At 37.5% G+C, this 13,969-nt stretch overlaps 1 protein-coding gene across 1 annotated transcript in view; it reads left to right on the forward strand.

The window, feature by feature from the left end:
• Positions 1-13,969, forward strand: part of LOC149830746 (heat shock protein 70 (Hsp 70) family protein) — a 54,363-nt gene that overhangs the window by 13,137 nt on the left and 27,257 nt on the right. Inside the window, exons 4-5 of the mRNA XM_090013462.1 lie at positions 341-433; positions 581-718. Coding sequence (XP_089869588.1) covers positions 341-433; positions 581-718 — 231 coding nt within the window. The remainder of the gene's footprint in view (positions 1-340; positions 434-580; positions 719-13,969) is intronic.

Here is a 13,969-nt window from a genome sequence, read left to right on the forward strand (position 1 = left end):
GATGAGGAAAGCATGAAAGGAAGAAGAGGAAGATGAAGTTGAGGAAAAAGAAGGGATGTCTAGCGTGTTCATTGACTCCTCTCCCTTATATTTCTTTTAATATTAGGCAATAACATCAAAAGGTGTATATACCCCTCTTCTAGTGATTGATGCAGGCACTTAAAGGAAGTTAAAAAACTATACATAGCAATCAACTATTAGAGTACGAAAATAGCCCTCTTTCAACATATAACATGCCTTTTGAGGATATGAATCTAGTGATCATGTGCTTTAACAAGGCCTCTTCAGGAGGCATATTTTTTGTATTTCATTTGAACTTATATTTGTATCTTTTATGCAGATTGGTCCTTTCCAGTCTGATTCTTGTGATTCAAGAGTTAAAGTTCGGGTTCGTCTGAACCTTCATGGGATAGTTACTGTAGAATGTGCATCTGTAAGTGACAATATTTTAGTCTTGAATGCTTTAGTGAATGTTCAGACTTTTTTGTTTTGTTCTTCTTTCTTTCTTAGATACGTTATCACAATATATCTTAGCCTCTGAACTTTGTAATGCCAAGTTCCTATGCTTTTGTTGCTTTAGTTAATAGAAGGTGATGAAAACAAAGTGGGGCCAAATTTTGCTGGTGCTCGTGATTCCATAGAAAATGGTGTTGAGAATAGCATTCTCTCACAATCTGGATCTAGATCTTCATTTTCAGAGAACACTCAGCGTTCCACTGTATGCTTCTGATCTTGTGCTTTTTGTTTGTATTTGATGTCTTTCCTATTCTCAAGTAAAATGAGATGCTTTTTGTTGTATGTTCTTCTTTAGAACCTGAAATTTGTTTCCTGATTGAAGGGTTCTTGGCAGTGTTTGCCACATTGATACCGAATTCATTGATGTAGACCTATAGTTGTAGATCTGATTGCATGGATTCACTGTGCTTCTTAGATAAGAGAAGTGTATCTTCTATATGCAAATGATATTTTTCTTGTTGCTTTCTTGTTTTCAATTTTTTGTCCTCTAGGCACTTTTTAAGCTTTTGATTACTCAAAGTATTTTACTGCATGATTTCTGTTCATGAATTCCTGACATGATCTAACATGTGTTGTAGTTACATCTCCCTTTAAAACTGTGCTGTGGATTGGAAAATTGATTGCCTACTTTAATGGCTTTTTTGGAATAATGAATTCTCAATTGTTGGTCTTCAACGTTTTTTTGCCTCCAAAACTGTCTTTCTTTGCCTTTTCAGTGTTCACTCACATATATGTGATGAGTACCTTCAGGTTTCTTTGACATTTAGGTTCATCTTATTTGGAGCAGAGATGACTTACGAGTTTGACCTCTCTCCTGGTATGGGGAACAAATTGCTGTTTCAACATTCCAACTTGTTTCAAATTAATCAAAACAATTTATATGGACAAGGAATGATAAATCTGGGCACCTAAATGTACATTTCCTTTCTTTGCTCTATCTATCTATCTATCTTCTTCTTTACTTTGTTTTTTTTTCAAACGAGACTCAAGGTTCTACGCTCTTAGGAGACCTTACAAGATGAGATTGCTGATATGGTAAATGAGTACTACTTTGAACACGACTTCTACTACTAATATTCTTTGATGAAAAATGTGAGTAGATGTATGTTCTTGGAGAGAGAATGCTCTTGTTCCCAAATGTTTTCATGTGTGTGGGGAGCACATATGTAACACCCCAAAATCGTAGTCTTAAAACCTTTTATGAAAAAGGTTGAAAGCTTTGAAATCGATTATTTATCAGAGTTTGAAACAGTTCAGCGGAAGATCATGTTTAAAATAGCAAATCCCTGGACCTTGGGCACATTACAACGCAAACTCCCCTTTACAAACTGATTTGCAATTCAAGTATATATATTTTATTGAAATGAAAAGAAGAACGAAGTTTTGGTAACACAATTTTAGTAATCCAGAGTTTTAATAAGAAGAGATGCTTTCAAAGAAACTTTATACCACATTTATCAAAATGTCCTCAGGAGCGCAACGTCAGGAAAGGGGTCTCGCCTTGAACGCATCACGTCATCGTGCCATCGCAAGCTGTATAACCTGTTCACCACCTGCCCATGAAATGGGTCAGTCTCACAACAGACTAGTAGGGGTGCAAAAGAAAAGAAAGAACAAAGGCTGCAATAAGCAAGATAATCGCTAGATCAAGCAGGAAAAGCAAGACTAGCAGATCTGACAAAACGTGCTGTGGAGTAAGCAAAGCTTTAGTAAAGCAAACAACTACATACAAGAGCAGTGAGGACCAAAACAAGCAACTATAGCAATTCAACGGATACTATAGGTGAAGAGTAATTAACTCTATCCACCAGTCAAACAATGCAACTGAATAAGACAAGCATTCATAACAATGCTCGCCATACATACAATTACCATTAGATGGCTCAGTCCATCGGCAAGTAACTACATTAATCGTAAGGCACAAACTATTGCATCACAAGCATCTTTCCTTTTATCAACCTCAACTCCTAAGAAGTATTTCAACTGGCCAAGATCCTTCATCTTAAAATGTTTGTTCAACACCTCATTTATTTTCTGAATATGTTCATATGAGCTTCCTGTAATAATAATGTCATCCTCGTATATAAGCAAAACAATCATGTATCCTTTACCTTTGTGAATGAACAATGAATGATCGAGTGAAGATCTGTGGAAGCCATGTCTTTGTATTTTCAGAGAAAAACTCTCGAACCATTCATGAGAGACTTGGTTTAGTCCCCTGCATGCATATTCAACTAGATCATTTTCATATTATCCCTGCGATTATTTCATGTAGACTTCTTCTTTCAAGTCTTTATGTAAGAATGCATTTTTAACATGAAGTTGACTTAGAGCCCAACCATGATCCACTACTGGGCCTTATACCTTTCAATAGTCCCATCTGGTTTATACTTAATCTTATAAACCCATTTTGACCCTGTGGTATTCTTATTTGAAGGCCTTTTAACTACTTTCCATGTTTGACATTCATGTAATGCCTTCATTTCATCAATTCATTTTGATGGCTTCAATCCATTTCTTATTTTGGTTGGCTTGGGAATAAAAAATTGGTTCTTTTTTTTTATCTACATAAGAAAAGTCTGATGATCTGTGCTAAAATTTTCATGACTTACCCACCTTTCAATATGACGTCTGACCGTGTTTGATCTCTTGAACTTTGGTTGTGTTTTCATTTCAGCAAATTGGGTGATAATGTTTTCCACGTTTTCTGATTCCTGTCTGATTTCATTATCAACTGCCCTTTGTTCTCCAACTTCAAAACTAGCTGCTCCATTATTTCTTCGACCTTCTTTATATCTTCCATCTATAGCTGCTTTTTCTTCAAAAGCTTCTCCTTTCTGCCTGTGGTTCTCTGGAAGTCCTTGTGGTGTGGAAACATTATTAAGCCCTGAAAACAATTCTTTATCTAACCATGGTTGATAATATTCAATGTTGCCTTCCTTTATCCTATGAACATATTCTGCATTGAAATCTGACTCAAAGGAACTCTCATCAAACACCACATTTTTGGAAATACAAATACATTTATTCTTAACATCATAGCACCTGAATCCTTTATAATTATTAGCATAACCAACAAATTTGCAAATATAAGCTCTTGGTTCAGATTTATTTATTTGGGACTTATCTATATGAACATAAAAAATTTACCCATAAGCTCGTAAAGAATCATCGGGATGCTTTCTAAAGATGGCATAATATGGAGACTTGTAATTCAAAATCTTCATGGGCAACATATTTATAACATGAACAGTTGAGTGAAAAGCCTCTATCCAAAGGCATAAACGAGTTTTTCTGGCATGCAACATCGCTACGACACTTTCAACAATATGACAATGTTTTCTTTCTGCAAGCCCATTTTGTTGAGATGTGTAGGGGAAAGATATTCTTCTGTTGATTCTATTATTTTCAAGATAAGTAATGAATTCCTTCGAACACTTCATGTTTATGTTTTATAAAATATATCCATGTATAATGAGAAAAAATATCACATTCTAAATTGGACTCGGGAATAAGCTTACTAGAAATCAATCTTTTAATAAAACCACTGCTATAATGAGCAAGACAACAATGCTAGACATTGACTTTATTTGGAACAGAAAGAGTTAAATAAGACAAATGGACTGGATGACCACTAATATTCAAAACAAAACCAGCTGATTTGGACGTAAGATCCTCCTTGAAAATGTACATGTTTCCCGATCTTTTCCCTTCAATGAATATCTTCTTTGTGTGAAGATCCTTGACATGGAGGACAGAGTAAATGCAATACATGAATTTGTATTATCAACAAGCTTAGAAACTAAATGAGATTCTTCTTGATGTCGGGAACAAAAAAGGCATTAGAGGGATTTAGGAAACTGAAGACAAAGAAATAAACACATTTCCAGTGTTTGTGATGGGGTGACGAGTGCCATCTCTAGTAACAATACTATCTTTACCATAATAAAGAATCAAAGTTATGAACTTACCCTCATCACTTATAATATGGTTGGCAACTCTAGAATCAAGATACCACACCCTTTGGTCAATTTTGCTTTAAATTGAGTCATGAAAGAGCAGCATATAGTAATTGCTTATCCATTGAAAGTTAACCCTCTCCACTTTTTTGTCCGTTACTCTGACCTCCAAATTGGGCCTTGCCTTGTTTTTTGTTCTGTGTTGTCCCTTCATTAAATCTGGGGTCATCCTTGAACCAACAATTTGCTTTGATATGACCTGGTTTCTTGCATATGAAGCAAGAATAGGACGTCACCCTTGGGTAGTAGTATTAGAAGGAATATTTGGTGTTGGCAAAATACCTTGTAATGAAATGAGAACCTCCAACAATGTTCTCTAAATCATCAAAGTGGATACACAAAAAGAGCCACAATAAGATCTATCGAAAACACCAAAAAAAACCACAAAATAGTCTCGCACACAAAACCCACTCAATGGGCACATAAGGAACACTCACAAATATAAAAATATTATTTTATTCAATAGTAATCTATGTCACATGGGTGCGGGTGCGGGTGCGGGGATTCGGCACTTCCAAAAAACCCGGGTGCGGGGGTGCGGTAGGGGAAAAAATGTAAATATATATATATATATATATATATATATATATATATATAGAGAGAGAGAGAGAGAGAGAGAGAGAGAGAGAGAGAGAGAGAGAGAGAGAAGGGGGTCGGGGGTGAAGACTTGTTACCCACGTTCTGCTTGTTGTGTACTTTAGCTCAACGGGACAAAATTGATGAACCAAAAGGATTGGCAATCTGATCGACCCAGCCTGCTGCGTTCTGCTGACTGTCATGATTCATTCATGTCTGAAACTCCCTGGTCTTCACGAAAAAAAATATAAGCGAAAGGTTTGACGTGGTTTGTTGGAGAGAGAGTCTTCACGAGGCCTACGACGCCACTGCCATTCCACTGCCTAGGGTTCTTCAAATTTCATTTTATATACAGTTGCACACAGATGACCGCTAAAAGAAATTTATTGGATTTGACATGTGGAAAAGAGAGGTCTACACAAGGCTACAGCTAGAGCACCTCGTCAGTAGAAAAGTGAATACTAATAGCCACCAAGGCTCTACTCTACCACCATCATTATCATTTATTATGGAGAGAGAAAATCCTTGACGAAAAAGGATTTGGTTGGTTGAAGCATAAAGACTTCAAAAGGCTCTTGAATTTTGGTTTTAATTTTTGAGGAAGATGGATCATCATTTCCAAGTTAACAGTATGTTTTCCAACGCTGTGAATTAATTGTTTGGAGGCAGGAATAGCATGGGATGCCAACAAAGCTCGTCAGATGTTGTGGACACAAGTGCCCCTTTATAAAACAAGAGCAGCAGCAAGCAACTGTCCATTTTTTTTTTTAAATTCTGCAGCCCATTTCGTAGGGCAATTTTTTTTTAAAAAAAAAATCCAAACAAAAATGGACCGAAATGATCCTGGGTGCGGTCAACGCACCCATGATTGGGTTGACCGCACCCGGTGCCGCACCCGCACCCGCGTCGAGTCGCGTCAACGAGGGCACTCTGCTAGCCGAATCCCTGTGACATAGATAGGAATCTATGCAAGAAGCATTACATATGGGAGGGGTTTCACCCCTTATATATACACAAGAATGAGAGGCTCCAAAGAGTCGGTGGGGAGGTCAAACAACTCTAAATAGAGTTATTGGACCTCCTTAACGACTTTGTTGACTAGTTCAAACTTAACCAAAAAAGTTTAAAAATAAACTAACTATCCTAACCTAGTTACATATATATATATTTACATTTTTAATACTCCCCTTCAAACTTATGGTTGGATAACTGAAAATTGTCCTAAGAGAAAGTGAAATTTAGATGCAGAGAGAGATTTGATGAAGAAATCCGCTAACTGATATTCTGAAGTAACATAGGGAAGATCGATAGTGTCATGTAGATACTCTTCTCGTACATAGTGACAGTTCATCTCAATGCGTTTGGTTTGTTCGTGAAAGGTTTGGTTGTTGGCGATGTAGATAAAACTTTTATTATCACAACACATTCGTAATGGTCATTTAATCTGAATGCCCATATATGCTAACAATCTTCTTAGCCAGACTACCTCCACTGTGGTTGTAGCCATGACTCTATTTTGTTTTAGTTGAGGAGAGAGATACTTTATGTTGCTTCTTACATCACTATGAGTTCAACGAGTCACCTAAGAAAACACAAAAACCCATGGTTAAGTGTCGATTATTGGGATTACCTCCCTAGTCAACATTAGTATAAGTAATTAAATTTAAAGATGAAAAAGCAGATAAAAAAAGGCGAGTCTTAATATATCTAATAATACGTAAAACTGCTCCTATATGAATAGAGGTGGGAGCATGTTAAAATTGGTTGGCTGTGTAAATTGCGTGTACTATGTTAGGTCTCGTAATTGAAGCTAAGACAATGCCCCAATAAGTTGTTTGTACGTTATTGGATTTTCAAGTGTTTATCCATCATCAATTCTCGTTTTGGTATTGACGACTTCGGAAGTGTTAGCCTTCTTATCATATGAGATTACATACCGCAACAATATCTAGAGCAAATTTAGATTGAGTTAACAGTTAACCTCTAGAAGAATAAGCAACTTCAATACCAATAAAATATTTAAAAAAATCCAAACCAGTCATTTCAAAATGTGTTTTGAGAAGTTTCTTAATGTGTTCAACTCCCTATTTGTCTCCTCCGGTAATATCATGTGATCCATGTAGAGGAGAATAATAATAATTTTTGTATCATAAATCTTAATAAACAAAGTTGTGTCAGTCAAACAAGATTGAAATCCAACATCAAGCATAACTTGACTAAACCGGTCATACCAAACCTTTTGTTCTTGTTTGAGACCATACAGGGCTTTGTCTAAGCGAAGAGCCTTTCCTTTTAGAATAGTTATACCAGGTAGTGCTTCCATAAACTTCTTCAACCAACTTTTCATTAAGAAATGTATTCTTGACATCCATATGATATATTGACCATCTTCTCATAGAGGAAAGGGTTACTAAGGTCCTAACTGTGGTTGTAGCGCCCCAAAATTTTGAACTTATAAATTTTTTAGAAAAACTTGAAAGAGACTGAAAATCCTTATTTTTCAGAGTTTTGACTAAGCGGATCAGTGAAAAACGATTCTTTTTAAATTAACAAGTAGGCAAACCTTGGGCACATTACTGCAGACAAACTTACAACAATGAATCAACAATTAAAAACCATGTCTATAGAAAGAAACTTCAGTTTATACAAAAAGGGATTTTTCGAGGAAACCCGTGTATAAAACATTAAGCCCAAAGGACATGTCCAGGATGCGAAAACTAGAAGAAACAGTGAGGTCTCGAAGCCATCTTGCAATCACGCCATCACTTGTCACTCAACTCTAATCATCACTTGCACCCATGAGATGAGTCAGATTTGTGAAAACTGGTATGTGCACAAGTATAGCAGAAAAAGGACAATACTAAAACATGTTTGATTTCATACATGACTATATACATGATTTGTATACATGATTATATAAATGATAAGCAGTTTTGAAATAAATGAAATGAACAGGATAACTTTATTTCGATATTAAGTGTCCTGAGGGTACGCACAGGAGAAACGTAGAAACAGTTGGGTTTTTACTCCCTTATGTTCATTAATAAAACAGTGCATTTGAAGCACTCTTCTCACGTTTGTGGTGTGAATACGTGAATGCTACTTTGTGCTAGCATATGCTTGTGAATGTTTGAAGTATCAAGTTAGTTGGAAACTTGATTGGATGTTAGGCTCTTCACATGGTATCAGAGCTTGGTGTATGATCAATGACACATTGGTGGGCTACCTCGTAAAGCATGCTTACTCTAGTTTGTGGTGGTGATTCCTCTTTCTCCTCTAATTCACCATGGGTAAATCTTTTTCACACAATACAAGCAATTCAAACTGTATTCCGCCATTCAAACTTGAAGGAATCAACTATGACATTTGGGCGGGACACTTGGAGACGTTCATCAAAGGTCAAGGTTTGTGGGTGTTGAGACTAAGATGTTTTTAGTTAAAAGTTTTCTAAACTAAAGGTCATTTGAATTCTAATCTTTAATGAGGGACCTAGGTGTAATTTCGTTCTTTTGACTATCTCTATTTAATATAGAGATTAGCCCTAATCCAAGTAACGAGTTCTATTTTTTCATACAGCCGTCTCTCTCTCTCTCTCTGCCTCAGTTTCTGCATTTGCTTTCAGGTTGTCAACATGGTATCAGAGTTGTAGAACTCGGGAGCGTGATCGATCTACACACCACAGAAAAAAAAATCAAATAAAACTGAAACAAGTGTGTCGCTTTTTTTTTTTCTTCTCTGATGATAGATCTTTGACACGATGAGTGTGTGTCATTAAGATCTGGATATGAAAAGTTTTTGTTTGTTGCTGAAAAAAAAAACAACCGAAAGTTTCTGGATGTCATGATTTCTATGCTTTTGCGTGCGCCTGTTATCGTGGGTCGTGAATCTGGTTGCCGAGTTCTCTGCTGAGTCATGAAATTTTTTCTTCCAGCGATAACATGCTGTCATTGGTTGTGAATCTGGGTGCTGATGTTCTTCTCAGATCTTATTTGGCTGTTCATTTTCAGAACATGAATGTCAGCAGGCGTGATTCCTGCTGTGTCGTGATTTTTTCAGTCGTAACATGAGTGTTGTGAAAACAGAATGTTAATAGCAATTTCTGTTCGTGGAAGCAGCAGGCGTGAGCAGCAGGCTGTGTCGTGAATTTTTTTTTCCAGTCGTAGCAGGAGTGCTGTGAAAACAGATGTTAATAGCAAATTTTTTGGAAGCAGCAGACTGAGTCGTAGTATTGGCTTGTGAAAAGTTTTTTTTAATTAGCATTGTTGCTGTGTGGAAACATATGTTGCGTGATTCTATTGTTTGGGCCATATCGTAGTATTGGCTTGTGGAAAGTTTTTTTTAATTAGTACTGCTGCTGTGTGGAAACATTTGTCACCTGTCAAGACTTCATTTCTGGTGTGACAGTTTGTGTAGTCGTGGACTTGCCTGACGTGGGGTTATAACATCCGCTGTTCACGTGAGCAAGTCTGTTTTTTTTTTGGTTGAAATCGGATTCCATATTCAGTATGGGTGAATCTTCGAAATGTGACTCCAAAATTGAACATATTGGGGAATATAAGGCTTTTGCAAATCCCTTCTCGTATGGTTCCTCTGTAAGGTTGAATGAAACTAACTATGTCAGGTGGTCCAGAACTTTTATGACGTCGGTATCTGGACATCGTAGAAAACATATTTTGTTGGAAGATGAACCTAATGAAAAGATTGGAAAATATGTTACTTGGGATGAAGATAATGACATAGTTATGTCATGGATCATGAATAGTGTCGAACCCCATATTGCAGATGGTTTAATTTATTATCATACAGCCAAACAGATGTGGGATAATCTTTAAGATACATACTCACAAGAGACTAATGTGAGTCGTATCCTGCAAGTCGAATAGGAGATATAATTTGCAGCAGGGAGATCAAAACTTGGCCCAGTACTATGCCTCTGTCAAAGCTGCGTTTGAAAGACTCAATGCTCACAGGCCTCTTTGTTGCTCGAAGCAAAGGATCATCAAGAACAAACTATGGTTGCTCGGTTTCTTACAGGTCTCTCTTCTGAATTTTCTGTTGCAAAAGTCCAAATGTTGACTGGATCAGATGTACCTACTCTTGCTGATGTATACAATCGTCTGAGTAGACTTGTGATCTCTCTTCCACAATCTCAACCTATGACTCAGTCATCTGCTCTTGTTGTCTCATCTGGTTTTGGGCGTGGAAATATTCAGAATATCAGAGGACGAGGTCGTGGATGAGGTATGGGAGGCAGAGGAAAACTTCAATGTACATTCTGTGGAAAATCTGGACATTTAGAAGATCGTTGCTGGGATAAGCATGGTCGGCCAACCTCTTCTTCATCAAAGTCTTATGCTCCTAAAGCAAATGTTACTATTCTCGAGGCAACACATGTACAAGATAATATCTCTGCAAGTGACAGTAGTATCACCCTCAGTCGTGCTGAATATGATGAACTGATAGCTCTTCGCCCCTTGAGTTCAACCCCTCTAGTAGATGGTGTTGCCTACTCAACAGGAAATCATCTTCATCCGACTGACAATAAGTGGATTATTGACTCTGGTGCATCCAGACACTTGTGTGGAAATTCACTTGTTTTTTCAGATCTAAAGGATATTACTGTTCATCGAGGAGTCTCATTAGCTGATGGGAGTTCCTCCCCGGTTGTTGGTCAGGGAAATATTTCTATATCCTCCTCCTTACAGTTGAAAAATGTTCTTCATTTTACTACCTACATCATCTAGTGGGTAATGTTCATGCTGCAGTGGAACACTCATTCAGTCCTGTTCAGTGGCATCGTCGTCTTGGTCATCCTTCATTGTCAAAGCTTCGGTCTGTCTTTCCTCAAATTCCTTTCACTACATCATTTCAGTGTGAAGCGTGTCAGCTGGGCAAACATCATCGAAGTTCATTCCCTTCGAGTCAGAGTCAGTCTAGTAATAAAGTCTTTGAACTTCTTCATGCAGATGTATGAGGTCCTAGTAAGATTCCTACTAGGACTCAGTGTCGATATTATCTTGTTATTGTTGATGATTTCTCTAAGTTGTCATGGGTGTTTTTAATAAAAGAACGATCTGAAGTTTCAAGTATTATCAAATCCTTAATTCTTGAAATAAAAACTCAGTTTGAATCTATTGTCAAGATTGTTCGCATTGATAATGCTTTTGAGTTTAAATCAAAAGTTCTGTTACAATTTTACCAAGATCATGGCATCCAACCCCAAACTTCCTGTGCCTATTCCTCTCAACAAAATGGGGTGGCTGAGCGAAAACATCGACACCTGCTTGATGTTGCCCGGACTATTATGATTCAATCCAATGTTCCTGCGTTATACTGGGGTGATGCGATTACCACTGCCTGTTATCTGATCAACTGCATGCCTTCATCATCTGTGGGTGATCAAATTCCATTACATATCCTAAAAGCTGATGCCCCACTCTTTTCTTTCACCCCAAAAATATTTGGATGTGTTTGTTTTGTACACAAACTTGGACCTGACCTTGATAAATTAGCTGCTCAAGCTACAAAATGCATATTTATAGGTTATCCCAAAAATCAAAAGGGATATCGATGTTATGATCCTATTTCTCGCCGAGAGTATGTCAGTGCAGATGTATCTTTCTTGGAATCCACTCCATATTACTCTAGTACCGGTTCCCCGCTGCAGGTTGATCCAGCTGAGTCTTTTTCATTACCTATACCTCCTTTTCCTTTAGAGTTTGTGCCCTCGTTACCGAACCAAACCTCATCCTCTTCAAGATTTAATGATCCTCCATTGGTATATGTGCGTAGAGCTCCACCTCCGCAAGTGCCTTCATCTTCTTATTTCCCTGAGGTAAGTTCTACTGACAATAGTGATCTTCATGATGATGATAACAGGCCTATTGCTCTACGCAAGGGGACACAACAATGTACCTTATATCCCATATCTCATTTTGTCTCCGATGCTAGAATTGGAAATTAGATGAAAACGTTTATTTCAGCCTTATCTACTGAAACTATTCCTCTGAACTATCAATAGGCAGAGCTTGATAACCGCTGGAAGCTGGCTATGCAAGAAGAAATGGATGCTTTAGTATCTCAGCATACATGGGATCTAGTTGATTCCCCAGCAGATGCTGACATTGTTGGATGTAAATGGGTATATACAATAAAGTACAAATCTGATGGTTCTATTGAAAGGTACAAGGCTAGATTAGTAGCAAAAGGGTATACTCAGACATACGGTATTGATTTCTTTGAAACCTTTTCTCCTGTAGCACGGATGGGTACCATTCGTCTTGTTCTCTTAGTAGTTGTTCAACATGGTTGGAGCTTGTGCCAATTAGATGTGAAAAATGCATTTCTCTATGGGGATCTATCTGAGACCGTTTACATGCAACAACCTCCAGGATTCGAGGTTGAGGGGGAGTGTCAGAAGGTGTGTAGATTGAGGAAGGCGATTTATGGTTTGAAACACAGTCCTCGTGCATGGTTTCAAAAGTTGTTTGAAGTGATTTCACACTTTGGCTTTAATAGGTTAGCGGCAGATCATACACTGTTTATCAAGAAAACTAATTCAGGCATAGTTGTTATGGTGGTATATGTGGATGACATCATTCTTACAGGAGACAATGTGAAAGATATTGAAGCCACAAAGACTCATCTTCAAAAACACTTTGTTACAAAAGACCTTGGTTCACTTAGATATTTCCTGGGTATAGAAGTTGCCAGGAGCCGTGAAGGGATGGTTTTGTCTCAACGGAAGTATGTTCTTGACTTATTAAAGGAAACAAGAATGTTAGGAGCTAAACCAGCAAATATTCCCATGGACCAGAAAGTTCAGTTGTTTGAAGAAGGGTCATAACCGATTGATAGCAAAAGCTATCGCCGGATATTGCTTTAGCAGTAAGCAAAGTTAGCCAGTTTATGGACAAACCAATTGAGGTACACTGGAATGCAGCTATAATGATTCTCAGATACCTAAAATCTTCTCCTGGAAAGGGATTATTGTTCAAGAAAAGTGGAACTCTGGAGATAGTGGCCTATTCTGATGCTGAATATGCAGGATCTGTAGTGGATAGAAAATCTACCACAGGATTCTGTGTGTTTCTGGGAGACAACTTGATTTCTTGGAGAAGAAACAAAATGTGGTTTCTAGGTCGAGTGCAGAATCAGAATATCGGGCTATGGCCCAAACAGTTGCTGAATTGATGTCGGTTCGTACTGTTCTTTATGATCTTCAGGTGAAGGTTTCCTCTCCTATGACCATGATGTGTGATAACAAGGTTGCCACATATATAGCGAACAATCCTGTTTTTCATGAGAGAACAAAGCACATTGAAGTTGATTGCCACTATGTAAGAGATATGGTGCAAGTTGGTCATATCACTACCAAATATCTGAAGTCAGAAGATCAAGTTGCAGATATGTTTACAAAGCTTCTTGCTAGACCAAATTTCTCAGAATGTTGCGACAAGCTGAGCATGATTGATATCTATGCTCCAGCTTGAGGGGGAGTGTTGAGACTAAGAGGTTTTTAGTTAAAAGTTTTCTAAACTAAAGGTCATTTGAATTCTAATCTTTAATGAGGGACCTAGGTGTAATTTCGTTCTTTTGACTATCTCTATTTAATATAGAGATTAGCCCTAATCCAAGTAATGAGTTCTATTTTTTCATACAGCCGTCTCTCTCTCTCTCTGCATTTGCTTTCAGGTCGTCAACAGTGGGGATTCGTAAGAGGTACTATTCTTAAACCCACTCTCAAAATTTCATTAGGTGAAAATGAGGTTGAGACTAGTCTTGAAGAAATAAACAAAGCTATGGAAGAATACTATAAGAAATTGGATGAATGGAAAATGAGAAACACAAAAATTCTT

The sequence above is a fragment of the Nuphar pumila genome, chromosome 7 (genome assembly GCF_984573655.1).
Source record: "Nuphar pumila chromosome 7, dmNupPumi1.hap1.1, whole genome shotgun sequence".
NCBI classification, from domain to species: domain Eukaryota; kingdom Viridiplantae; phylum Streptophyta; class Magnoliopsida; order Nymphaeales; family Nymphaeaceae; genus Nuphar; species Nuphar pumila.